This window comes from Malaclemys terrapin, chromosome 1 (assembly GCF_027887155.1).
Source record: "Malaclemys terrapin pileata isolate rMalTer1 chromosome 1, rMalTer1.hap1, whole genome shotgun sequence".
Taxonomy (NCBI): Eukaryota; Metazoa; Chordata; order Testudines; family Emydidae; genus Malaclemys; species Malaclemys terrapin.
The window spans coordinates 243,763,550-243,789,970 of record NC_071505.1 but is presented as its reverse complement, the minus strand read 5'-3'; the positions used below and the strand labels follow the sequence as shown (position 1 = coordinate 243,789,970).

The window sequence follows — 26,421 nt, the reverse complement described above, 5'->3', positions numbered from 1 at the left end:
AATGTTCTTTTAATTTGCCTTTTATGGACTTTATATAAAATCTCTCACTCCATGTGGAAAAGCGTATACAAAACTCAGCAAGATTAGGTCTGCTCAGAAGACATTGCTTGGACCTCTTCATTTGTCACTAGTTCTGGCTATGAAGGCTGTGGTGCCCCCGGGGAACAAAAAAGCGAATCTCACCCTTTTGGGGACAGCACTGATGTGTGATGGGGCTGGGTGGTATTCCTGTGTACCCTTCATCTGCTGGAGGGAAGATCATGGAGAAGCAAGTCTCTGAGATGGGCAGTCTGAGGAAATGAAATGAGAATCTTTAGGGTTTGTGAGGGGAGAAAAAGATACACCTATTGGGTGCTGGGAGGGACATGTGTATGTCTGACTTTTATCACCCAGCAACTTAGATATTTCATTTTTTTAACACAACTAATTGAAGATACTGGAATATGTTTTGTGTCTGTACGTGCTCTGGAGCTGGTGAGATGAAACATCCGATTCTTTAAGTAATAAAGATGAAAACAGAAACCTTTGTGTAGCTTTAAAATGGCAAGACACATTACTTATAACATGCTGATCTTTGTCTTTAATCATTTTCAGGTTCCCAGCTATGATTTTCATCATATTAGAAACTTCTTGTGTCTAAAACCTTTTACTGAAATACTGTTCATGTCATGGAAACATTTTAGTAAGGACCCTGAATTTCTCATTTCCAGTCAGTCTATCAATATTTATTGTCAATTGATATCTACAGGCTGCAAGAAAAAGCTGCTGACACGATTGAAGCACTCCAGAAAGCTGGCATTAAAGTTTGGGTTCTGACTGGAGACAAAATGGAGACTGCTGCTGCCACATGCTATGCCTGCAAACTCTTCAGAAGAAACACACAGCTACTGGAGCTAACCACAAAGAAAATTGAGGAACAGAGTTTACATGATGTATTGTTTGACCTAAGCAAAACTGTCCTAAAGCACAGTGGCAGCTTAACCAGGGACAACTTCTCCGGGTATGTAGAAAGTTCAGCTTTCAAGCCAAGAAAAGATTTGGTGGGCATTTCATAATTTAATTAAATGGTTGTTAGAACAGCAATGGCAGCAATATACTGTAGCTCAATTTATGTTGCCAGAGTGTGAATTACTGTATAGCACCTAGTACCTCGTGTAGGCTTGTTACATACAAAAAATCTTTACACTCTTCATTCTCTGGCTTGTCATATGACTTGCATTATTTTAACGATTCCACTGCTAAAAATAGATCATGGAAAAAGGATCATGGTTTTAAAAAAACATATTATTTTTATTTTTAAAAGATACTATGAACCAGAGAATATTGAATTATGCTTGTTGAGTGGCTAAGTGGCTACTAGACTAAGAATGAAAATATTTCATTGTCCTGTCAAGCATTCAAGCTCATTGTCAGCTCTTAATAAATAGGGTACCTCATTTTCTAGTTAATTCTGACTTAATAGTGTACTACTTTAATGCTGCTGTTGTTTTCAAGGTGTCACTTGTAGCAAGGTGGTACACATGTGAGGGAAATTTTTAATATGTCAATAATGTATCATTATAATGGGTAGCTTAGGCAGTCTATTTTTGTCAAAAATAAACAAAAGGTTGTGTGTTGGCAGTGGAGGCAGAAGGAGATGTTGGGGGAAAAAAACTATTATAAATGTAAATGTTTACAGAGTTTTGAAAACCACTGCTTTTTTCCCCCCCATTTTTGTTGTAAACATTCCCCTGCAGTGCTGGAAACCCAAACACAATAGCATTATACTAGTGCATGGAAGTCAAAGCATAAATGAAACAGAATCAATCTAGTTTCATTGTCCAAACTAGGTGGTGAAATGCAAAAGTAAATAAGCAGAATGAGTCAAAAGTAAACTAGAATTTAAAAATATTTTGCCAGGAACAGCATAGAAGGATTTTCACTTTAAGTATATTTACCTTGGTAACGTCCCTTTTAATGTTGATTTTTGGTAAATAAATTTCTCGCCTTCTCTTTTCAAATCAAAACGCAAAATATATATATTTTTACAGTAGCTCTTCACTTGCATTTTCTTCCTCAACAGACTTTCAACTGATATGCAAGATTATGGTTTAATTATTGATGGAGCAGCATTATCATTAATAATGAAACCTAGAGAAGATGGGAGCTCTGGTAACTATAGAGAGCGCTTTCTTGAAATTTGCAGGAACTGCAGTGCAGTGTTATGTTGTCGAATGGCACCTTTGCAAAAAGCACAGGTTTGTGTTTCATGATCAATTACTTGTTAACTACGCATCTATGTAAATATTGAAAGTCATTACTGTTTGTGACATATTATGGTAATTTAAAATGTTATCTTTCACTTTTCTATCCTATAAAATGGAAGCAAAAAATTAGAAAGAGAGGAGAATTTTTGCTAGAAAGCAATTAGGTAATGGCACATTAAAAGAGAACCCTGCTGTGCACCTGATTTTGATTTATGTATATGATCAACTTTTATGGTTGATACATACTGGTAAATGAAACATATTTAATGAACTAATTGCTTCATCTTCTACTCATACTACATGATACTATTGGAAGCATGAGTTACCTATTATTGTGGAGTGTTAGTTCTTGTTCTTTAAATACAAATAAAATCCAGATAGAATAGATAGATGGTGTAAACTGTTTGAAATACTGTCTGACTCCTGTTTTCTCATTGATGTTAACATAAACATATAAATTTGCTGTAGATATTCTCAGATTAAAAACTCTGTTTTACCTGGGGTTCAGTTTGTAAACAATATTAATAACTCCAGGGGAGGAAACTTTAAAGCATGTTGATATTTAAGACACAAAACATGGGAACATAAATATCTTGAATCCCCATTTTTTTGTTTTAGTGCTCATGTACAGTACACATGCACATTCATTTAGTCTAATTAATGTATTTAGTCACTTTTCTTTTCATCCTGGGGAAGTTTGTATAAGTATTTAGTTTGAATAGACCAGTTTATTAAAATTATAATGCTTGCCAGTTAAAATGGATGGATCTGTTCTCCCATATTTGGTCTTCTATATTCGGAAAGACATACAGGACCCTATTATCTTTGTTCATTGCCAAGTTTGATATTCATTTTGCCAGTCATGGAATAGATCATGAGATTAATATTCAAGAAAACCATTCTCCTTAAGAAATAAGAAAAGAAAAGCAACTTTACTGGCTTAGGAAGCATTTGAGAAAATAAAAACTTCTTTTTTAGGATTTTACTGAAAATGTACAGTCTGTACCTTGGGAATTATTGTAATTAAAGCGTTCACAGCCTGTAGATGACTGCATAAGCAAAACTTCTGAATAATTTCTACATTAGTCTCCTCAACAGTCTCTCTCCCCTACCCCTTTTAAAATGCACTGATAATACTTATAAAACCAGAGGACTATTCATATTCAGGGCTTTTTCTAGCCAAAGAAAATCTATTGGTTTTAATGTATAATAATTGAATTGGACAAAACTGTTTTTGTTCACTTTCACAGAATTTCCTTTGTAAGCATGTTGCTTACATTTAATTAACTGTACACCACATGCCATCTCACAGCACAGTGACCAAATTGTAAACATGTCAGGAAAGAGATTTTTAATGCTAATTCTTTTTCAGATTGTAAAATTGATTAAATTATCAAAGGAACATCCTATCACATTAGCAATTGGTGATGGAGCAAATGATGTCAGTATGATTCTAGAAGCACATGTTGGTATAGGTAAGTGTGCGGTCTAGATTTTAATTTAAAAGGAAATAACAAATATAATTTAAAAAAAAAGAGGTTGTTTCAAACAATTAATTACCCATTTTCATAGATAATGTTTATATTTTATACATTCCAGCTAATTATAAGGCATAATGAAATCTAATAATAAATTAACATCACCGCATGCCCTGCAACTTTGCCAGTATTTTTGTATGTTTTAAATAATTCGTTAGCTTTCTGAACAGCTTCTAACAACTCTTTCTTCTAGGAATCACTGGAAAAGAAGGCCGTCAAGCTGCAAGAAATAGTGACTATGCAATACCTAAATTTAAACATTTGAAAAAAATGTTGCTTGTTCATGGGCATTTTTATTATGTTAGAATATCAGAGCTTGTGCAATACTTCTTTTATAAGGTAGGATAGGATCATGTAATCTGCAAATGTGCATATGGTATTAACTAACTATATATAATAGGTACCCTCAACTGTAGAAAATGCTGTTGACTCCTAGATACAAATCCCCAGGTGGGTTTGCTCATTGTACTCGTGGGGGAATTCTGTGCTGCATATGCGCAGAATTTATGTCCCCCGCATATTTCTTTGCTTCCCCGCAGAAAAATGACTTTCTGATGGGGAAGCAAAGGGAAGCCACAAGAGCAGTCATGCGACCCTCCCCAGCAGTGTTTCGGGTGCCCAGGGCAGCCAGCAGAGAGGTAAATCACTGTGGGGCAAGAGGCGGGACTGGGGAAGACCCAACAGGTAGCTCCTATCCTGCACTGGACTCAGGTGCTAGTCCTGGCTGGGCTGGGGAGAACAGGACTTCCTCTTCCCCTGCATGGCATCCGGGGCTGGGTCAGACCTACTCACAGATTTCTCCCCCGGCTGCAGGAAGCACTGCAAACTCCCCCTCTCCCCCCCCCCCCAACCCCGCTTCCTGCACCCATCACTCCTCAGCCGCAAGGGGAGGGATCTCTGTACAGGGAGCTGCTCCCCCGTCCACCAAATCCCCATGCATCCAGACCCCCTCATACTCAGACCCTCCCACCGAGCTTCACCCCCACACACACATTCTGAACCCCCGCTGATGAGCCCCACTCCCCCTGCACCTGGACCACCCCAACGAACCACCCGGATCCTCACCCCACCGAGCCTCAACCAGTTGTACCTGGATCCTCACCCAACTGAGCCCCACTCCCCCAGCATCTGGACCCGCACACCCAGACGACACCCTGCCCCACTGAGTCCCAACCACCTTCATCTGGACCCCCTGCGAGTCCCATTACCATTGTACCCATATCCCTGCAACAAGCCCCTGTGCATCCAGATCCCGCCCCCCCTCACCCCCCGCGCACAGCTGGATCCCCCATTGAGCTGCCCGCACACAGAACCCTCTCAACCCATACCTGGATTCCCCCACATTAAGCCCCTCCACACTTGGATCCTGCCCACACCTGGTGCACCTGGCATAGAGGGGCAGGGCCCTGGGATGTTTCTGGGGCAGGCTGTGTCAGGATTGGGTGCAGCCTCACTGCTGAGTCTGTGACCCAGGCAGGGGAGGCTGCAGAGTGATCTCCCATCTCTGTGCAGCCAGTGGTCTGTTCGCTCCACTGCCAGGCTGGAGCCTCCACATTTATTTGTGAAATAAAATTTGCAAATTTTTGCAAAATTTTAAAATATTGTGTGCAGAATTTTAATTATTTTGATGCAGAACTTTTAATTTTTTGATGCAGAATGCTCTCAGGAGTATCATTGTCACCAAACTCTGAGGCAGAACAGCTTTTATTTGTATGCACTGTATGATCGTTAATATGGTTAAAAATAAAATTTTCATTTTGTCTTTAATCTTTATTCCCTTAAGTATTCCAGCAACTCCCTCCTTCCCTGCCCCCCCACCCACCCATGTTCTAGGCACCATCTACAGTGCCTTTTAAATCAAGTCTGAGGAACAGTGTTTTAAAAGTTAACGTAATTCTAACTAAAATCAGTTTCTAAGTTCAGTTGACCAATGTGGATGGAGAAACCCATTTTACTATTTATGTTCACACTGACTGGCCACAGTATATCAGAAACTAGTTTACCTGAATCCCATTGTTGATATGACCTTACTTTCCTCTTTCTGTCTTCTGTGCCTACCCACCCCCATGTAGCATCTCATTTCCCTCCAACTTGACAGAGTAGTTATAATTTTTATTTCAAAATTGTGTTTATCTGTGCTAACGTAAAATGAGAATGTGAATGCCCTATTTCTATAAATCTATCACAGCCTTTTCTGTATTCTGTGTGCAGCACAATTAGTATTATACGATATTATAATATACATAGTTATAATAATGCGTGATATATGTTGTTGATTGTGCATCACTTGATAACTCTCACTTTGTCTTCCAGAATGTCTGCTTCATTTTTCCTCAGTTTTTATACCAGTTCTTCTGTGGGTTTTCACAACAGGTTAGTCAGGCATTTTAATTTTTCTGCTTATTGTAAAACCTTCTCTTTGGCCTTTTTTAACTAAAAGCATTAGGATGCTGTATAATCTTACCGTAGGCTGAAAAAGCTATTAGTTTAGCTTACAGTTCTCTCTAAAGAAGTCTATTACCTTTGGTTAGTGTGGCTTTCAAGAGCTCTCATGACTGTTACTGAAATGAATTTGATGAATTATCAGAAAAGCCACATTATTTTCTGAGTCAAAGACTTAATGGAAAACACAAAACTGAGAGTTAGCTGTGGAAAGCAAAATCTCCATGGAAAACATGCAGTTCAATCATTGATTTTTTGCTCACGGCGCATGGATAGAAGAAAATCTAAAAGGTGTGGGTGTGAACGGTTTGTCTTTTGAGGCAGGGGTGAAAGTGCAGAAGGCAGCTGGCCTGATCTGGGGCTCTCTCAGGCTGAGCATGCAGATGTCCATACCATGGAAATCAGGGGTGGGAAAAGGGAAAATAAACACACCAGTTTAGGGACCTAATTCTCCAAAAGAGAAAAATAAGGCATTCTTGGGGGAGGGCCTGGTCCTCTTTCTTTTAAATTCTTGTTTCTTTGCTCTTCCTCGGCTGTTCTCAGCTATCTAAGTTGTATGGAAGGCTCCTTGTCATTCCGCCCATGAAGTAAGGGAGATGAAAACAAATTCAGGAACTTGGAAGAAAAGGGGACCGACTGGACCTTTTTCATAGATTTTCACAGTAAAGCTCCAATGAGCTTAAAAAATTGAGTGTGAAACTATTTTCAATTTTAGGGATGCGCTGAAACCTATCTAGCATTTTGTGAAGCACTCTCTGGCTAATATTAGATGTTAAAGCATGTGTTGATGAACTTTGGCTGTAAAATTTGCCATTCTTTTTCATGAAAAATAACACTACTTTAAAAAAAAAAAGGAGAAGCCTTTGTAGTAAGGATTTTCAGTGCACATGTTTCAGGGCATAGGCTGATCATGAGGCAGGGTCTGGAAGAAACCCTCACTTTATAGGGGGTAAGGAATAGGTTTGTTAATGATGATAAACATTATGTACCTAGAATAAGACCCAGAACAGGGAGAAGGGGAGAAAAAAATTGGTTCATGCTCAGTCCCTTGTGCTGTCAAGGAGCTGATTTGATCCCCCTATTCAAGCTGTTCTCTAGAGCTGCTTTAGCTTAAACATGCTAGCTATAGCCCCACAAGTGACCATTATGTCATCTGAGGATTACTGGAATGTAGCAACACTCCAGCCATTACACCTGAACTCTACCCTACATTGGGTGGGTGAAAAGGGAGTGGAGTGGAGCTGGCTATGCCGGACAGAGATTTCCCCCACCAGGGGAATCAGTTGCCCAGCTAGGGCAGCTTTACAGCCCCTTTGCACAGCTGAAACATTGTGAGGGGACACTGACTATTGTCAAGTCAAATTTTGATTGACTTGTTTGCCCAGAGGAACCTGGGTGAAAACTGACTTTTATCCTATCTCAAAAACAGTCATTGAAGGATGCTATGTGGAATTTGTCTTCGTTTTAAGGAATGTGCTTTTGTGTCTCTAAACAAGACAACATTCTCCTGTTAAATCAAGCATAGTATGATGTATTGTGTTTGAAAATATAACTGGTTAATATAACTCTTTTTTCTATCTGCAGCCTTTATATGATACTGCGTATCTAACACTGTACAATATCAGCTTCACATCTCTTCCTATCCTCTTGTACAGTCTAATGGAACAACATGTCAGTACAGAGATGCTCAAGAGAGAACCTTCACTGTACAGGTAAAGGTAATCATTTAGCCCCAAATGTTTGGCTTGTCATTTGTAGATAGTCTTTTTTGGAAGTGTCTCTAAAATACCATTAGTGATTCACTACTTCCATTGTGCACGATATAAGAAGTGCAACATCCTCTAACAATTAGATGCACTGCACCTTAGGTGGTACTTCTGGAAATATTTTGGAAATGACCAGATGTATATAGCATACTATGGCTGTCAGTTAATTGCAGTTAACTCATGCAATTAACTCAAAAAATTAATCGTGATTAATCGCAGTTTTAATTGCACCGTTAAACAACAGACTACCAATTGAAATTTATTAAATATTCTAGATGTTTTTCTATCTTTTCAAATATATTGATTTCAATTACAACGCAAAGTATACACTGCTCACTTTATATTATTTTTATTACAAATATTTCCACTGTAAAAATGATAAACAAAAGAAACAGCATTTTTCAATTCACCTCATACAATATTGTAATGCAATCTTTTTATTGTGAAAGTGCAACTTACAAATGTAGATATTTTTTGTTACGTAACTGCACTCAAAAACAAAACTGTAAAACTTTAGAGCATATAAGTCCACTCAGTCCTACTTCTCGTTCAGCCAATCGCTAAGACAAACAAGTTTGTTTACATTTACGGGAGATAATGCTGCCCACTTCTTATTTATAATGTCACCAGAAAGTGAGAACAGGCGTTCACATGGCATTTTTGTAGCCTGCATTGCAAGGTATCTACATGCCAGATATGCCAAACATTCGTATGCCCCTTTATGCTTCGGCCACCATTCCAGAGGACATGCTTCCATGCTGATGACGCTCATTAAAAAAATAATGCGTTAATTAAATTTGTGACGAACTCCTTGGGGGAGAATTGTATGTCTCCTGTTCTGTTTTACCGCATTCTGCCATATAGTTCATGTTATAGTTGTCTTGGATGATGATTCAGCACATGTTCATTTTAAGAACACTTTCACTGCAGATGTTACAAAATGCAAAGTAGATACCCATGTGAGATTGCTAAAAATAGCTACAGCACTCGACCCAAGGTTTAAGAATCTGAAGTGCCTTCCAAAATCTGAGAGGGATGAGGTGTAGAGCATGCTTTCAGAAGTCTTAAAAGAGCAGCACTCTAATGCGGAAACTACGGAACCCGAACCACCAAAAAAGAAAATCAACCTTCTGCTGGTGACATTTGACTCTAATGATGAAAATGAACATGCGTTGGTCCACACTACTTTGGATTGGTATCGAGCAGAACCCGTCATCAGCATGGACGCATGTCCTCTGGAATGGTGCTTGAAGCATGAAGGGAATCTTCAGCACATCTGGCACGTAAATATCTTGTGACGCCAGCTACAACAATGCCATGTGAACACCTGTTCTCATTTTCAGACAACATTGTGAATAAGAAGCGGGCAGCGTTATCTCCTGCAAATGTAAACAAACTTGTTTGAGCAATTGGCTGCACAAGAAGTAGGACTGAGTGGACTTGTAGGCTCTAAAGTTTTACATTGTTTTATATTTGAATGCAGTTATTTTTTGTACATAATTCTACATTTGTAAGTTCAATTTTCATGATAAAGAGATTGCACTACAGTAGTTATATTAGGTGAATTGAAAAATACTAATTCTTTTGTTTTTTACAGTGCAAATATTATTAATAAAAATAAATATAAAGTGAACACTGTACACTTTGTATTCTGTGTTTTAATTGAAATCAATATATTTGAAAATGTGGAAAACATCCACAAATATTTAAATAAATCGTATTCTATTATTGTTTAACAGTGCGATTTAATTGCGATGAATATTTTTAATCACGTGACAGTCCTAATATATATATATATATATATATATATATATATATATATAATTTTTCAATAGCTGGATAAACTCTGTAGATCATGTACAGTCGTAGACAGAAGTTCAGAATTATAGTAGAAAATTATTGCCCTACAGAGTGAAAAAAATGTATTCATTTAGTATTGTTTAATGCCTCCATCTGTGGAGGACAGCAGATTCCTAGAAACAAAACACACTATATATCTATGCATAGTATTTTCTTTGGAGGGGAAAGAGAGACTGAAAGCTGCAGTTTCTCCCTCCTTTTTCCTTAAATCTTTTCTTTGCTGGATCTAATTCCATCAGAGAGTTCCTTGTTTCTTACAGAGGTGAGTGGTGTTGGTATAGTCAAAGATATCTTTTATGCAGCAACATGTTTTTCAAAATAGACACCATGTGAACAAGTTTCATTGAAGCCCCATAAGCATATTGTTGCTGCTTGTTAATACCTCAAGCCTGCTTGCAATCTGCCATAGTGTTTCCCTGAAACATCCATCAGTTTTACATGACCCAAGATCCTTTCGCAGGGAAACCAAAATAGTCAACAGCAAAATGTTGGCTAGTTTGCAGGACAATAATGCTAAAACTATTTTAGATTACTCTTTGCTGCCAGTTGGATGACTATCTCTGCCAATAAACTGCATTTGGCAGTTCACATTAGGATGAGTGCCTGGTTTGGATTGCTGTAGCTGCAAAACCAGTGCCTTATTTTGAGAGTAATCGTAGATGCCCAAAGCATAAACTTGAAAAGTGTGATATGGCTCCAGGTATTTATTTCACAGTTGGGTGAACTCTTAGATCCTAGGGGTAATATTACATACTGCTATTGAAAACTCCATTTTTATTACACCTTACAATTTAAAAAAAAAATGTAAATGCACGTTTTGGAGAGTGACATTTTTGTTTGGCTTTTGAGAGCATAGCATATTTAATGCCCACTGATCTTCTGAACTTATTTTGTCAGTCAATAGCACAAAATTATTGTAGGCCACATGAGATATGATGCTATTTTAGCCATTTATAGTGATGTATTTTTTTTTAAATTGCTCTTAAATGAATGGGGTAATTTACTCACAATGAAAAATAATTTAAGACAGTCCTGAGCCCAGTTTTTTTTTTAAAGGTATTTGGGTGAAAATATTGTTTGATATGATCAGTGTTGGAAAGGGAGACCGTGTATAAGTGCTTTTGTTTCCAAGTACTGTTTAGATCTTTATAATTCACATTTTTCATTTCAGTTTTGCTCTGACCCATTTTATGATAGGCCATGTCCCAATTTTCCATGTATGAGAATTAAACTAGTACCATTCAGATTCATATGTACTGAGGAAAATTTACTATAGCCAAACACTTTTGTCCAGCAAACAATCAATCACATTTTCTAAAGGAAAGCATTCTAGTAAACTCTTTCTGTTAATATACTCTTCGATTCTGGTAAGCATGACTGCACCTATGTTGCTAACATTCCATATTGTAGTAATAAGTTTCCGCCTGGAAAAGAAAGCAAAGTCTCCAGAGTGTTTCAATTTATTACATATCTTTTTAGGTCATCACTGTGCACAGCATTTTACAAAACTTGTACTTTAAACATGTCCCATCCCTGAAGAGATTGAAATCTAACTTGGACTGGTTCAGTACAAATACAGAATTTACCATCAGAGTGGGAACTGGTAGAATTATAGTCAACGAGTAGTGGAGGAGACTAGACAAAAGTCATAGATCTTATGGAGAGAGATGAATGTGGAGCTGGTAGACCAGGGGTAGGTAATCTATGGCACGCGTGCCAAAGGCGGCACGCGAGCTGATTTTCAGTGGCACTCACACTGCCCAGGTCCTGGCCACTGGTCCGGAGGGCTCTGAATTTTAATTTAATTTTAAATGAAGATTCTTAAACATTTTTAAAACCTTAATTTACTTTACATCCAATAATAGCTTAGTCATATATTATAGACTTATAGAAAGAGACCTTCTAAAAACGTTAAAATGTATTACTGGCACGTGAAACCTTAAATTAGAGTGAATAAATGAAGACTCGGCACACCACTTCTGAAACGTTGCCAACCCCTGTGGTAGACACTTGTCACGTGGGAAATGTCTAACTGTGTTCCAAATACAATATTTTAAATATTTCTTCTCACAAAATAATTTGTTGAGTTCATATTTCTTGGATCTTTTTAGCATGCCAGTCTGAGTGCATATGTCTTGTTTTATTCAGGGATATTACCAAGAATGCTCTTCTGCGCTGGCGTGTATTTATTTATTGGACATTCTTGGGACTGTTTGATGCTGTGGTATTTTTTTTTGGTGCCTATTTCTTGTTTGACAACACAACTGTGACCAGCAATGGACAGGTTAGTATTTAGTTTGATCAAAGTTAGACTTGGAAAATGAAGAAATTGTAACTTTTAAAATCCCAAATGTTCAATTATCATTTACATAGGCGTAATTCATTAAAAATAACCAACTACTGTCATAGAGATAACTGTTTTATGGGTGGCAGTGAGATAGGAGTGATATGTAACGCTGTTTTTAACATAAACAGAATTATATAGCTAAAATATCATGTATCAGTAATCAGCATGTGACTGCATGCTGGTTGGGGGGAGGATGTGGGGGAGGGAGTTTATAACCTGAACTCGAAATATCCGGTAAGAATTTGCTATTTCATAATTAACACCTACTTAATCAATATATATTGATAATTTGACTCCTTTAATTCATTTGCGCATATTTTTAAAAGATAGATGCCTGAATATCCTTGTGATGGGCACCATGCAAGAGCCTAAATAGAACAGACTAGAATTACATGTTTAACATTTATATATTTTACGTCATTTAAGACCTTCTGTTTCTACTTCTAGTACGGTGACATGAATATAAATTTTTAAGGACCTTTTGCATTTTAGTTATTTACACATTAACATTTTTTGGTCTATTTTATTTGTGTCCTGCTTTTTTTTTTCTTTTTTGCTACTTGCTTCTCTTCCTAACCTCAGCTAATGACAACCAACACTCATATGGTAAGACTATTGTGGTTTTGTCATGATGTGCATTGCCTCTTTCCCTGTTCTTGAACTAAAGAACAGTTAAAATATTTCCTACAAATATTTTCATGACTTCTGTCCTTTTATAGAAATATTAGCAGTTGCTCCCTTTTTAGTTTCTTTAAAAATTGTTACAGCCACGGAGTTGTATTAGAAAGACCATAAATTTCTGACACTATTAATTTTCTGCTTTCCTTTGCATTTTGTTGTGTTTTCATCAGTGCTTCCCACTCAGCTCTTTTGTCTTATTGAAAATCTCAACTCTAGGCGATTTATAATATCTAACATTTCCACAACTTTAGAAAAGATTCACTGAATGACTGTGAGAATACAACTGTGTACTTTTTTTACCCAATTTTAAGTGAAACATATCTGTCCAGAAATGTCAGATGTAATTCTATGTTTACTAGAGAAGTAATATTTGAGTAGAATGGATATTGTGACATCATTGAATGTAATAAACTAAACCACTGTGTGAGAAAAGACAGGAATCTTCTCGTTAAGTTTGCCTGTACATTGAAAGAATTACCTTTGGCAGTGCAGTATGCTACAGTAGTTCTGTTTCTCCTGTAATTATGTTTTCAATCTGAGGTTGAAAACTCTATATAGTTTCAATTTTTTTGGTACTCATAAAATTCTCTTTCACAGCTGTGGGAGTCGCATAGCCTCTTGTTGCCAAATGCATTGATTCAGAGTCCATCTTTAATCTTTTAGTTGAGTCTTCTTGTGTAGATGAACCAGTTTGGTTTTTAACCATGTTCCCAAATCACATTAAAGCCTCATCCCAAAATGTTCAAAGTTGGGTGCTTAAAGTTATGAACCCATAGTAATGTTTAGGTGCCTAAATAAGTAGCCTAATGACACAGGTGCTGAGTATCCATAGTTCCATTTGCAGTCAGAATTTAAGGGAAGTTCAGCACCTTTTGAAACTCTGACCTTTTATTTCAGTGTTAAGCATGGATTTTGGGTGCCTGAAAATGTTGGCTGTCAGGGATAAGTAATCAACTGAAACGTGGACATCAGCCTCAACTCTAAACAATGATTGAGTGTCCAATATGTGCTAAGGGCCTCACAAAAGCAAGCTTTGAATGGCTTACAATATCAGTTCAGTATCTCACAACAAGTCAGAGTCAAAAACAAGTGAAGGGGTGAGGAGAGACAAGTGTGACAGTCTCATGAAGCTACACTAGATGATCCACCTTAGGTTCCAAGTTGTTAAAATGGACAACTCTTAGGTTATTGCATCAAGAGGGTATTCTTTTTTTTTCCAGCTTTTTACCCCAAATCTCCACTGCCGCCAGGCTAGTAAAAATGTGAGGCAAGCTAATGTCTTTTACTGTGGTGAAAAACTCCATTGTGACAGGCCAGAGTATGACATGACATTCAGCTTAAAAATAAATCACAAACCCAAAGCATCTAACTTTATTTAGAAATCTTATTGAAGGTCCACTACAATCTCTAAAGTGATATACTGTTAGAAGTTTGGGTTCCTTTATCACCCATCGTCTTTCATTTCTCTTGGCCAGCTGACCGCAAAATGGCTGGCCCAGAGCAATTGCCTGACAAGCAAAATTCAGGTGCCCAAGATCTGTCAATAATAATATAGTAGTCAATTTACTACAGCAGTGCCTAGATGTCCCAACTGAATTGTGGACCCCATTGTGTTAGGCACTGTACCAACATAGAGTAGAGATGTTCCCCAAAGAGCTTGCAATCTAAACAGAGAAGGCAAAGAGTAAGGAAAGGAATGCAACATAGAAGCAGAGTGATCGCAGGTGGTAAATGTCATATAACTTTCACAGTGTGTTTTGTGTGTGCTTGATTTGGTGTTTTGTTGTAGGATTTTTTTAAATTGTATTATTGGAGTTGGAAAAGTGGGGGAAAAGGCAGGAGGGAGGCTGGGTTAATAGGAGCAAGGGTGTGGGAAAGCCAAAAGAAGGGAATAGGGACATTGAAAGAAAAGAGGAGAAGAAGAGATGGGAGAGGTAGGAGGGAAAGTTGGAGAGGAACATGGAGAACAGGGACAATGAGGTCAGAAGCAGAATGAAAGTGAGGGCGAAGAGGGTAGGAGCATATCATAGTAAATCAGCAAACAAAACACAATACCCAGAATTTCAAGTAAAATGTTCACCATCTGGGTTTCCTTTTACTGGGAATCTGGACTTGCCATCCCACAAAGTCTGCTAATTACTTGAAGATCTAATTGCTGGAAGAAAGTCAGCATGTCTTGGCATGACCCCCAAGCCCTGAACAAATCAACTAAGTAGTGGGCTTCAGAGTCCAGCCTAGCCTCTCTAATCAAGAAGTGAACTGAATTTTTCAGAAGTGGCACACACAATAGTACAGCCATGACCGTGGCCATATCAAAATCAAGTTGATTACCAAAACAAAACCTCAGTAAATCAAAATCCTTCAGGTTGTACAGGTAAGAAGATTAAATGCAGAAGGTCTGACTAGTGAATGAAAGGTTTCTCACAGGTTTATATAAAGAAATTAGATGGATGTGAAAGTCCTGATTATGGAGGAACAATCACTTTAATATTTCAATCCTTCATTGGTTTAATGTTTCTTGGTCTTAAACACCATACACAGATAAATTTGGATGAACTGTTGAAATGTATTGAATGTAAAAATACCAAGAAATAAAAAATACAGCAGCATGTGATCTTCGTTTCAATGGAATTAACTTAAGCTAAATGAGAAATCAACACTGTGGGATAATATATGGTTGAAGAAGGTATCCTTTCTAACTGAGATTCAGAATTTGATATTGGGTATGATGAAGTTTGAGTCCTGGTCTATGTAAAATGAGTTGACGGTGTCTGTTTACTTTCTCGTGGAGAGTTGTCCACATCACAGAAACAACTAGCACAGTTGGCACTGAGGCACCCTTGCTGGAAGCTTCAGTGGAGAGACAAAGGATCACCATGTGAAAAAGGGAAGCTGCCATCCCTGGAGGTGACACCATGTGTTGTCAACTCTTCAGATCAGTACTAAATCAAATTGAGTGAGCTTTCACAGCTTCATATGCTCTATTGTTTATGGGACATCAATCTCTAAGGGCTTGTCTATACTTACCGCGCTGGTTCGGCGGCAGGCAATCGAACTTCTGGGTTCGATTTATCGCGTCTAGTCTGGACGCGATAAATCGAACTCAGAAGTGCTCCCCGTCAACTCCGGTAATCCTGCTCGCCGCGAGGAGTACGCAGAGTCGACGGGGGAGCCTGCCTGCCGGGTCTGGACGGGGGTAAGTTCGAACTAAGGTATGTCGACTTCAGCTACGTTATTCACGTAGCTGAAGTTGCGTACCTTAGTTCGATTTGGGGGTTTAGTGTAGACCAAGCCTTAGGATAGTAATTTACACTTTTCATCAACACTAATAATAATTTCTGCAGAGAGCCTACTAGTCTGGAGTAAATGTGGTGAACGTCAAGGCCCGGGCAACTCCACACCTTTCTCCTCAACATGCAGTTGAGGAAGTCCACCAGATCAAAGTATGGCTGGAAGGAAAGACCCTTTCTATCTGACTGTGTGCTCCTTCTAGTTTCTGCTCTGGTGCCTCTCATGTGGAACAGATTGCCTGCCTGATATCTGCTCCGGAAGTTGCCCAAAATCTTGTGGTATCTCTCTTCCCATTTGGTTTAGGATGAAGATCCAATGAGGTATAAGGGGCTGGCCAGGTCAGGCCTGTCCAAGTTACTGCAACACTCCATGCACAGTTTCAGTCCTGCTGTTATCACTATAGCTGTAGGAGTACTACTGCAATAGTCCTTGTCTCATTGTGAAGTAAAGATGACAGGGACTGGTGGGGGGCATGTTGCTGGTAGAGAGGACTTTGCTGGGCACCAGAAGCCTGGAGAACCAAAACCAACTCTGGAGAAGAGCTACAAACAAACAACGTAGCGAGAAGCAGCCCAGATTCCAAACTGGTGGTTTCCTTCACAGGAAATCAATTTAAAAGACGCACCAAAATCTCTGTTAAACAAAATAGAAAACCTGGGATATTTTATCATAATACATGTTGTTCAGTCTATTAAAGTACATTATTTCAAGATGTATTTACCATAACTATAATTTCTGATAGTAGCTCAGATACCATGGTGAGGGCGATCTTATGAAAACCTAGAGATAAATAACTGAGTAGTGAATATACATAATACTATGGATTTGACAGAATATTATTAATAATCCTATTATGTTACAGTAGTATGTAGAGGCCCAACTGAGATTGGGGCTTCATTGTACTAGATAAAAAACTTACTTAGAAAGTCTCTACCTTGCAGAATTTATAATACAAAAGGTCTTTATTTCTCTTGGTGTAAAAGCCAAACTTATTTTGGTTTGTTGGTGGTGGTTTTGTTTTATTTTGTTTTGTTTTAAAGCTCTATGTTAAAGTTGGTATCTGAAATAAATGATTTATAGTATGTCTGAAGTTTACATTAAGTAACACCTAATCTCTATTACAAATACTAGTATGTGGAAAATATACATGCCACTTCTGTGTCTTGTTTTAATAAGGCAGAAGTCATATTTATCAATTGCAATACAATTCTATCCTAGTATAAAATAGCATATTTTTCATAAATCTTGGAAATGGAATGAAGTGGAAAGAAATTGTAGCTCATTTAATCTTTGCATGTCTGTCCTTCCCTCATGCAACCAACCAGCAGCCTCTGGTGCAGCATGCTGGAAGTCTACTGTCACTGCATTTGAATAAGAAACTTCAGCTCATCTGCTCCTGAGCTGTATGCTATCTCTTACTGAGTAAGCAGCAGCTGCTCCCTTGTGTTTTGTCTGTGTTCATCTCTCAGGTCCCCTTCACGTCATTTTCCAATTCTCTTCTTTGTGCCATCTATCTGAAGAATCTCAAGAGCATGAGATACTTCAGATATTGCATCATTATCACAGCTTTTAAAATGGATATATGTGTAGGTGTTAAAAGGTATTATGTTGGTATCCTGAACCATAAATATTGTATGCTACATAAAACAATGTTCATTTAGAGTAGTTGAGGTGATTTTATTTCAAGGTGCATGTAGTGAGGAATCAAAGGGAAAAATCTAGTATCAACTACTCCAAAGGTATTAAAAAAAAAAAAAAACAGTGAAGTTTATACATACCTACATTTCTGTGATGGATATCCTATTCTTACTTGTCCTGTTACCAACCTGATGCATTCATCAGTCTCCATGAAGACATATGACTCCAAGAACTAGAGAGGAGGGAGACAGAAAGATGGCAGTTGAGAAGACTCTGAAAATATCATCAATGCTCTCCTGGGAAACAGCGCAGTGACACACTAACTGTGCTGCAGTTTTTCTTTACACAAAGAAAAGTACCAATGAGCTTTGGGCTGAGTGTTCTGATTATGTGTATGTGTTTAGTCTGAAATGTGTGCGCACGAGCAAAATAAACCGATATTCAAATAGTTTGTTCTAAATGGATCGTGATGCAATGAAGTACATTACCTATAATGACTTTTGACCCTTTTTTATAGATGTTTGGAAACTGGACCTTTGGAACACTGGTGTTTACTGTGCTAGTATTTACAGTTACATTGAAGGTAAGATATTCTATATTGATATTTCTTCTACTGAGCCTCTTTGGAATCCCCATCAATAACTATAGTTGTCCCCTATCCTGTTTACTAAAACCAATTTTCCCCACATGGTATTTTGACTATAATCCTTCTACTTACGGAGAACTAAACATGGTTTCCTTTGGAGCTTGTTGATTCTGCTCCTGTCCAGAGCTGTTGGCATGTGAAGCTATAAAAAACTCGGTACATTGATTGAATCTGTGCAGGGTTACTGGCAGCTCAAGAGTGAAGGATTTAGCTGGAGTTCCAAAGTTGGATCTTGACATGATATCACAATGTTACAAATGAATTGCCAGATTTTTCCTGTTTGTGGTTTGGTATGGTTTTTTAAGTTCAGCTTTTTAGGTTGGTATGATGATGTATCCCTTTTCAGATGCCCTATCAAAGTTGGTTTATGTTTAAATATACTGATTTCTTACATATTCTGTATAATGAAATGGAAATTTCTGTACAGAAATGCACATATGCGTATATTTTGCTTGGATTCCTTTTACGTGATTTTTTAGCCAGGATATTCAAAATAGCTGGTTTTACTGAGTTCATTGTTGGAATACTTTCCCCAGTAGATTTTCACTGTCAAAAGAGAGAAGCGTTGGGAGTTCATGACTTATATTTCTATCATTCGATAAGTACAGATAAATCTATTAGACTAAAAGAGAGCATCAATAATGAGCATCACTATGTAATTATTTGTTTATTATAAGGGGGGAGAGAATTCTTTTAATGGTGAAGCAGTTTATAATTGCCAATTTTCAGTAATTATATACGTAAGTTTGTAACTGATATAAACTAGGACAGTTACAGCCTAATTATAAAGAGGAACAAGAGGGAGGACGGTGAAACAATCGTCTGGGGCTGCGCTAGTAATATCTCAATGTTATAATTTCCTAATGTGGAGGAAAAAGTTTGCTAGGGCCTAAACTTTAGTTGGCTCGGGCCTGAACTTTGGTTCAGACCTGAACATTAGTTAAGTCTATTGTAGGTGAAAGGTTTTTAGAGGCAGAATAGAGGAAAAGTATAAAAGCAGAACTATCTATAATTATAAGACCTGTGATTCATAGTACTGTATTGACAGTTTTGGGGAAGTCTGGAAATCGCAGTAGGACAGACTGTGAAAAACAGAAAAGCTTAGAAACCGCAATAAGGCAGACTGTGAAAAACAGGAAAGCTTGCTAAGTTATATTCCTTTTATGGAGAGTGTATTCCAAATATGGCAATAATGCTGATAAGACAGTATGTATCATGTAATTGTGGTTTTATGCTATATAAGCTGGGCAAGATTCTGTAATCAGGGGGATTGCTAGTTTACTGGTACCCCCCATGCATGCATGAAAATAAAAAGGCCTCAGGCGATTCTGATTCAAACACAACGCGTGGTCATTTTTCCAGAACACTAATGAATAGTCAAGCCTTTGTCATGACATATACTAGATCTCAATACAGAATACAAAGATTAGTACTTAGGTATGGGAACTTTCTTAACTATGGTAGAAATAGAAAGGTATCATTGTTCCCTACAGTTCTGCATAGAGTTCTCAGATTAATTCTTTAAATAGTTGATTGATTTTCTTTGTACCTCATCTCCTGTTGAGTCTTTTATCACTTCTAAAAAATAATATAAACACCAAGATGACTTGTTTTCTTTCAGCTTGCACTAGATACACACTACTGGACATGGATAAACCACTTTGTGATCTGGGGATCGCTGCTGTTCTACATTATCTTTTCCCTCCTCTGGGGAGGAATTATCTGGTAGGAACCTAGTGTGAATTGTATTGCAAATGTTATTTTCACAAGCATAAAATAAGTTTATATATTCAATTTTTTTTTCAAATAAAATTCATTTCAGCTTTTATCTGTACTATAATTTACAATATGAGTTACCAACTTAAACATGTCAGTCATAGCGATTAATGAATAGTTGGCTTTTCTTTAGGTTAATAGCTGCTAAAAATGTTCTTAAAGAAGAGAAGAGTAATAGCACTCAAACTAAGTCAGTAAGCACCTGAGTTTCTGGTTGTTCTATTGTTTTAAGAAACCAAAAACTCTATTTTTAATAAAAGCTTAAGTACATATTGAAGAGGTCCCCTATTGTACTAATATACATACTGCAGTACATTTTCTACTCATTTGTAAAATTGAGTTCATGTTAAAAGGTAAGGAGTTATGTTGAATTTCAGACACTAGCTAAATGTGTTAGTGAGTACTACATTTGTTATGATAGCTAAATATTCCTGCTATTCACCAGATGCAAATAACATTTTAGTAAATGTTTTTCCTTTCCACCTTCTTTTCTTAAAATATATATATTATTATTGCAGAATTTGTGCGCCACCTACTGCTACTTTTGTTACCTTATTTGTGTATTTTTATGAATACATTCTGGCAAGGTTTAATATCCACCCCGGCAAGGAAAATGGAAAGGAAAATTGATATTACAAAACTATTGGATGTATATAGGAGAGAATGTTTGTCAAGAGACTTGTCTGGTTTCATGCTTTTGGCTGCAAACAGAGTAGAAAGGCGTATGGCTTTAGATTAAATACATTTTTTAAAAATAGCTATAAAACAGCTTAAGTTTTATCCACATTTAAATTTTAACAGGATTAAATCAGTTTTATATAATTGAAAAATCACTATCAACTTAATTACATTATTAAAGTTTGTGGGGAGGAGACTAAACATGCATGTTATAAATATCTTGATTCTCATTCTCCACCTACATACTTCCCATGGGATTCCCATGCCCAATGAACTTTTGACTACCTTCTGGACGGGAGACCTTTGTCATTTATCTCCAACACATGCACATTCTGACCCTCTTATTCTTTTGGTGTCTTAATTGAGTGAGCCAACTGGTTCCCCTCACAATCTATAAATGGAGAAAGGAACTGTTGCTAGTTTGCATCTTGCATACCAATTTGGGGCTGGGAAGGGAGGTCTGCTCTCCTCTCCCCCCAGATCAGAATCTTCTGGGAGGCAGCCTATTCATTTCTCATTTCTGCAACAGCAGGACTCAAGGTTCCCGCTGACCCTGTTCCTCCCTTTTGAACTGGGTCTATATGACTGAGGTTCCCCATGTTAATTACCTGGATTTAGAAATAGAAAGCAAATTTGCAGATGATACAAAGCTGGGAGGGGGGTTGCCAACACTTTGGAGGATAGAGCTAAAATTCAGAGGGATCTTGATAAATTGAAGAACTGGGCAATAGACAACAAAATTAAATTCAAAAAAGAAATGTAAGGTGCTACACTTTGGGAAGAAAAAACAAATGCAGAATGGGGGATAACTGGCTTGGCAGCAGCACTGCTGAGAAGGATCTGGGAGTTGTGGTGGATCACAACGTCAGCATAAGTCAGCAATGCGTTGCTGTTGCAAAAAAAGCAAATGGAATTTTAGATTGCATTAACAGAGACATAGATTCATAGATTCTAGGACTGGAAGGGACCTCGAGAGGTCATCGAGTCCAGTCCCCTGCCCTCATGGCAGGACCAAATACTGTCTAGATCATCCCTGATAAACATTTATCTAACCTACTCTTAAATATCTCCAGAGATGGAGATTCCACAACCTCCCTAGGCAATTTATTCCAGTGTTCAACCACCCTGACAGTTAGGAACTTTTCCCTAATGTCCAACCTAAACCTCCCTTGCTGCAGTTTAAGCCCATTGCTTCTTGTTCTATCCTTAGAGGCTAAGGTGAACAAGTTTTCTCCCTCCTCCTTATGACACCCTTTTAGATACCTGAAAACTGCTATCATGTCCCCTCTCAGTCTTCTCTTTTCCAAACTAAACAAACCCAATTCTTTCAGCCTTCCTTCATAGGTCATGTTCTCAAGACCTTTAATCATTCTTGTTGCTCTTCTCTGGACCCTCTCCAATTTCTCCACATCTTTCTTGAAATGAGGTGCCCAGAACTGGACACAATATTCCAGTTGAGGCCTAACCAGAGCAGAGTAGAGCGGAAGAATGACTTCTCGTGTCTTGCTCACGACACACCTGTTAATACATCCCAGAATCATGTTTGCTTTTTTTGCAACAGCATCACACTGTTGACTCATATTTAGCTTGTGGCCCACTATAACTCCTAGATCCCTTTCTGCCATACTCCTTCCTAGATAGTCACTTCCCATTCTGTATGTGTGAAACTGATTTTTCCTTCCTAAGTGGAGCACTTCGCATTTGTCTTTGTTAAACTTCATCCTGTTTAACTCAGACCATTTCTCCAATTTGTCCAGATCATTTTGAATTATGACCCTGTCCTCCAAAGCAGTTGCAATCCCTCCCAATTTGGTATCATCTGCAAACTTAATAAGCGTACTTTCTATGCCAATATCTAAGTCGTTAATGAAGATATTGAACAGAGCCGGTCCCAAAACAGACCCCTGCGGAACCCCACTTGTTATGCCTTTCCAGCAGGATTGGGAACCATTAATAACAACTCTCTGAGTACGGTTATCCAGCCTGTTATGCGCCCACCTTATAGTAGCCCCATCTAAATTGTATTTGCCTACTTTATCAATAAGAATATCATGCGAGACCGTATCAAATGCTTTACTAAAGTCTAGGTATACCACATCCACAGCTTCTCCCTTATCCACAAGACTCATTATCCTATCAAAGAAAGCTATCAGATTGGTTTGACACGATTTGTTCTTTACAAATCACTGCTGGCTATTCCCTATCACCTTACCACTTTCCATGTGTTTGCAGAGGATTTCCTTAATTACTTGCTCCATTATCTTCCCTGGCACAGAAGTTAAACTAACTGGTCTATAGTTTCCTGGCAAGATTTCCCTTTTTATAGATGGGCACTATTTGCCCTTTTCCAGTCTTCTGGAATCTCTCCTGTCTCCCATGATTTTCCAAAGATAATAGCTAGAGGTTCAGATACCTCCTCTATTAGCTTCTTGAGTATTCTAGGATGCATTTCATCAGGCCCTGGTGACTTGCAGGCATTTAACTTTTCTAAGTGATTTTTAACTTGTTCTTTTTTTTATTTTATCTGCTAAACCTACCCCCTTCCCATTAGCATTCACTATGTTAGGCATTCCTTCAGACTTCTCGGTGAAGACTGAAACAAAGAAGTCATTAAGCATCTCTGCCATTTCCAAGTTTCCTGTTACTGTTTCTCCCTCTTCACTGAGCAGTGGGCCTACCCTGTCATTGGTCTTCCTCTTGCTTCTAGCTTGCAATTCATGGGAGATTAGGCCTCAGCTGGAGTACTGTGTCCAATTTTGGTCACCAACGTATAGAAAGGATGTAGAGAAACTGGAAAGGATCCAGGGGCGAGCGACAAAGATGATCAAAGTGATGAAATGCAAGCCATGTGAACAACAGCTGAAGGGACTGGGAATATTCTGTTTGGAAAAGAGGAGATTGAGGGAGCAACATGATAGCAGCCTTCAAATACTGGAAAGGCTGCTATAAAAAAAGACAGGAAAAAGCTGTTCTTTCTTGCCCCAGAGGACAGGACAAGAAGCAATGGGTTCAAACTACAGCATAGCAGATTTTGAGTAAATCTCAGGGGAAACTTTCTAACTGTAAGAACGGTAATACAATGAAACAGGCTGCCTAGGGAGGTAGTGGAAGCTCCTTCACTGGAGGTTTTCAAAAGGAGGCTGGATCGCCATCTGCCTTGGATGTCCCTTTAACCTTTGTTGATAAAAGTGACAATTGTTCCTTAGTCACCATATGATCATGGCCATGCACGAGACAGGAAAATGTGGAGGTACAAAGAATGAGTCTGTGAGGGCCGCAGAGAAAATGAATGTACTGGGGAGCTGGACAAGGAAATATGTAGAGTCTGGGGATGTAGAAGGCATGAGATGGATGTGGGGGGAATGTGGGAGACAGCAGGCAGACTGAGGAGGAATGCAGGAGAATATGAGGAGGAGAAGACTATGAGGAGAAAGAGGGAAATATGGGGGGCAAATGAATGTAGGGAATAGATAGGGTACAGGAGCATACAGGGAGAATGAGAATGGGGCTGTTCCTTATCCTTTCAAAGGAGGGAGGAGGATAGAAAGGCAAGTTCCCCAAGCACCAGCAGATAGACGAGGGTAAGTGGAGCTCTCTCCAATAGTGAACAGGGAGGCTACATCCTTGTGAGTGTATTTAAGGTTGAATTTTGACCTTGAGATAACATACAAGTTGTGGAGGGGAGGTGTTCGTCCCCCTAAAGGTGAAAACAATCAAAAGGCATGTGAAAATGTTGTATGTTTTTATATCCTAATTTTTAAGCCAATCACGAGTGGGATATTTTGGGGGCATTAGGGGTCTGACTCATGATTTTTGAACATTTGGAGTTGGCAATATTGAGGATGAGTCTGGAACATTTGGAGGGGGAAGGGAGACCTGTTGAGTATCCCAGACCAGGCTGAAGTCTATTCTGTGGTTAATTTGGGGGCTGGAGTTGTTGATAATCATTCTCCTTCCATGGCCAGAGGAAGAATGATTTAGGCTAAAATACTGTACAAACTACAGTGGTTTTCACACTAAGGGCTTGTCTACACTTACCGTGGGACCCTGTAAATCGACCACAGATCGCTCTCCTGTTGACTTCTGTACTCCACCACATCGAGAAGAGTAAGTGGAGTCGACAGGAGAGCATCTCCCATCGACATCGCATAGTGTGGACCCCGCGGTAAGTAGATCTAAGCTACGTCGACTTGAGTTACGCTATTCACGTAGTGTAGACAAGGCCTAAGCCCAGGCGAAAGGTGGAGGCCGTTCGAACTAAGCTTGTCTGAGTTTTCTGGTTTGTTTGAATGTGAAATACGAAGTGAAACTCCAATAGATGAACTCCCACAAACTGAAAAGTGAACTCTGTGCAAATTGGAAACTGTTTCACACAACTCCGCTACTCCAGTTTTCATATTTAACAGTGTTGGGAATTTTTTTCTTAGATGGTCCATTGAGGTTTAATTTCTTTTTTCTTTTTCCCACTAGGCCTTTTCTCAATTATCAGAGGATGTACTATGTTTTCATGCAGATGCTGTCTAGTGGTCCTGCATGGCTGGGTATCATTTTGCTCATAACTGTCAGCCTTCTTCCAGATGTACTCAAAAAGGTTTTATGCAGACAGTTGTGGCCCACAGCAACAGAAAGAACCCAGGTAAAAATATCTTTCTTAGTAGAGTTAGTGATATTTACTATGAATCCTTAAAAGTTAGAGCCCTCTAGCATTTTAGAAGCAATAAATGGAGAGAATAGAATGTTTAGTGATAAGTTTGTGTTAGTCATTTTCTTCAGTGTTGAAATTTCACTGTGAGAGCTTTTTGATCAACTCTTCATAAATTATAAGACTGTTGAGAAATAGTTGATGGTACTGATCCAGGCAGTTCATTACAGTTATATACAATGGAAAACCATGTAAAGGCATTTCCTGAGCACAAAATAAAACCAATAGCAAGAAGGCAAGTTTTTTGTAACCAAATCCAAAGTAACTCTTTGCAAAAGCAGTTCCACTCCAATATCAAGAGAAGACTATATGAATGTTTGTTTAATTAATCCAGGATTTGTAAATTTAAAAATTAATATGCATATGACTAAGTAGTTTAATACTGCTAAAATATCACGTTACGTGACCCATGTAGTCTAATCATTTCCTAGGAAACTATATTACTCTTGTTTGCTGTCTCTAGTGAGGCTGTGGCTTTTACAAAAATTCATGCATTTAAACCAGTTGTTCTCAACCTATTTACCATTTTGGGCCACATATGCAGCTCTCTCTGTGTTATGTGGGCTGCATCCACACAATATATATACTACCCATATAACGCAGAGGATATCACATTGGCCGCAGCTGTGTGATAATTGGGCTCCAAGTGGCCTGCGGGCCATGGGTTGAGAACCACTGATTTTAATATTACTAATTCATAATGCTGTTAGCTCTTTTCATCTATAGTTAAACTTATTTTTATTTTTGTTTCTTTCAATACTCTTTCTAGAATTAATATTCACATATGAGATGCATATATTCACAACATAC

General features: G+C 38.3%; 1 protein-coding gene across 3 annotated transcripts in view; it reads left to right on the top strand.

Annotated features, from left to right (window-relative positions):
- Window positions 1–26,421, top strand: part of ATP11A (ATPase phospholipid transporting 11A) — a 236,885-nt gene that overhangs the window by 192,684 nt on the left and 17,780 nt on the right. For all 3 annotated transcript variants that reach the window (XM_054011221.1, XM_054011227.1, XM_054011230.1), the window contains exons 19-28: window positions 749–1,000; window positions 2,063–2,237; window positions 3,619–3,721; window positions 3,978–4,123; window positions 6,098–6,157; window positions 7,811–7,938; window positions 12,001–12,136; window positions 18,327–18,392; window positions 20,077–20,180; window positions 25,380–25,545. In XM_054011221.1, coding sequence (XP_053867196.1) covers window positions 749–1,000; window positions 2,063–2,237; window positions 3,619–3,721; window positions 3,978–4,123; window positions 6,098–6,157; window positions 7,811–7,938; window positions 12,001–12,136; window positions 18,327–18,392; window positions 20,077–20,180; window positions 25,380–25,545 — 1,336 coding nt within the window. The remainder of the gene's footprint in view (window positions 1–748; window positions 1,001–2,062; window positions 2,238–3,618; window positions 3,722–3,977; window positions 4,124–6,097; window positions 6,158–7,810; window positions 7,939–12,000; window positions 12,137–18,326; window positions 18,393–20,076; window positions 20,181–25,379; window positions 25,546–26,421) is intronic.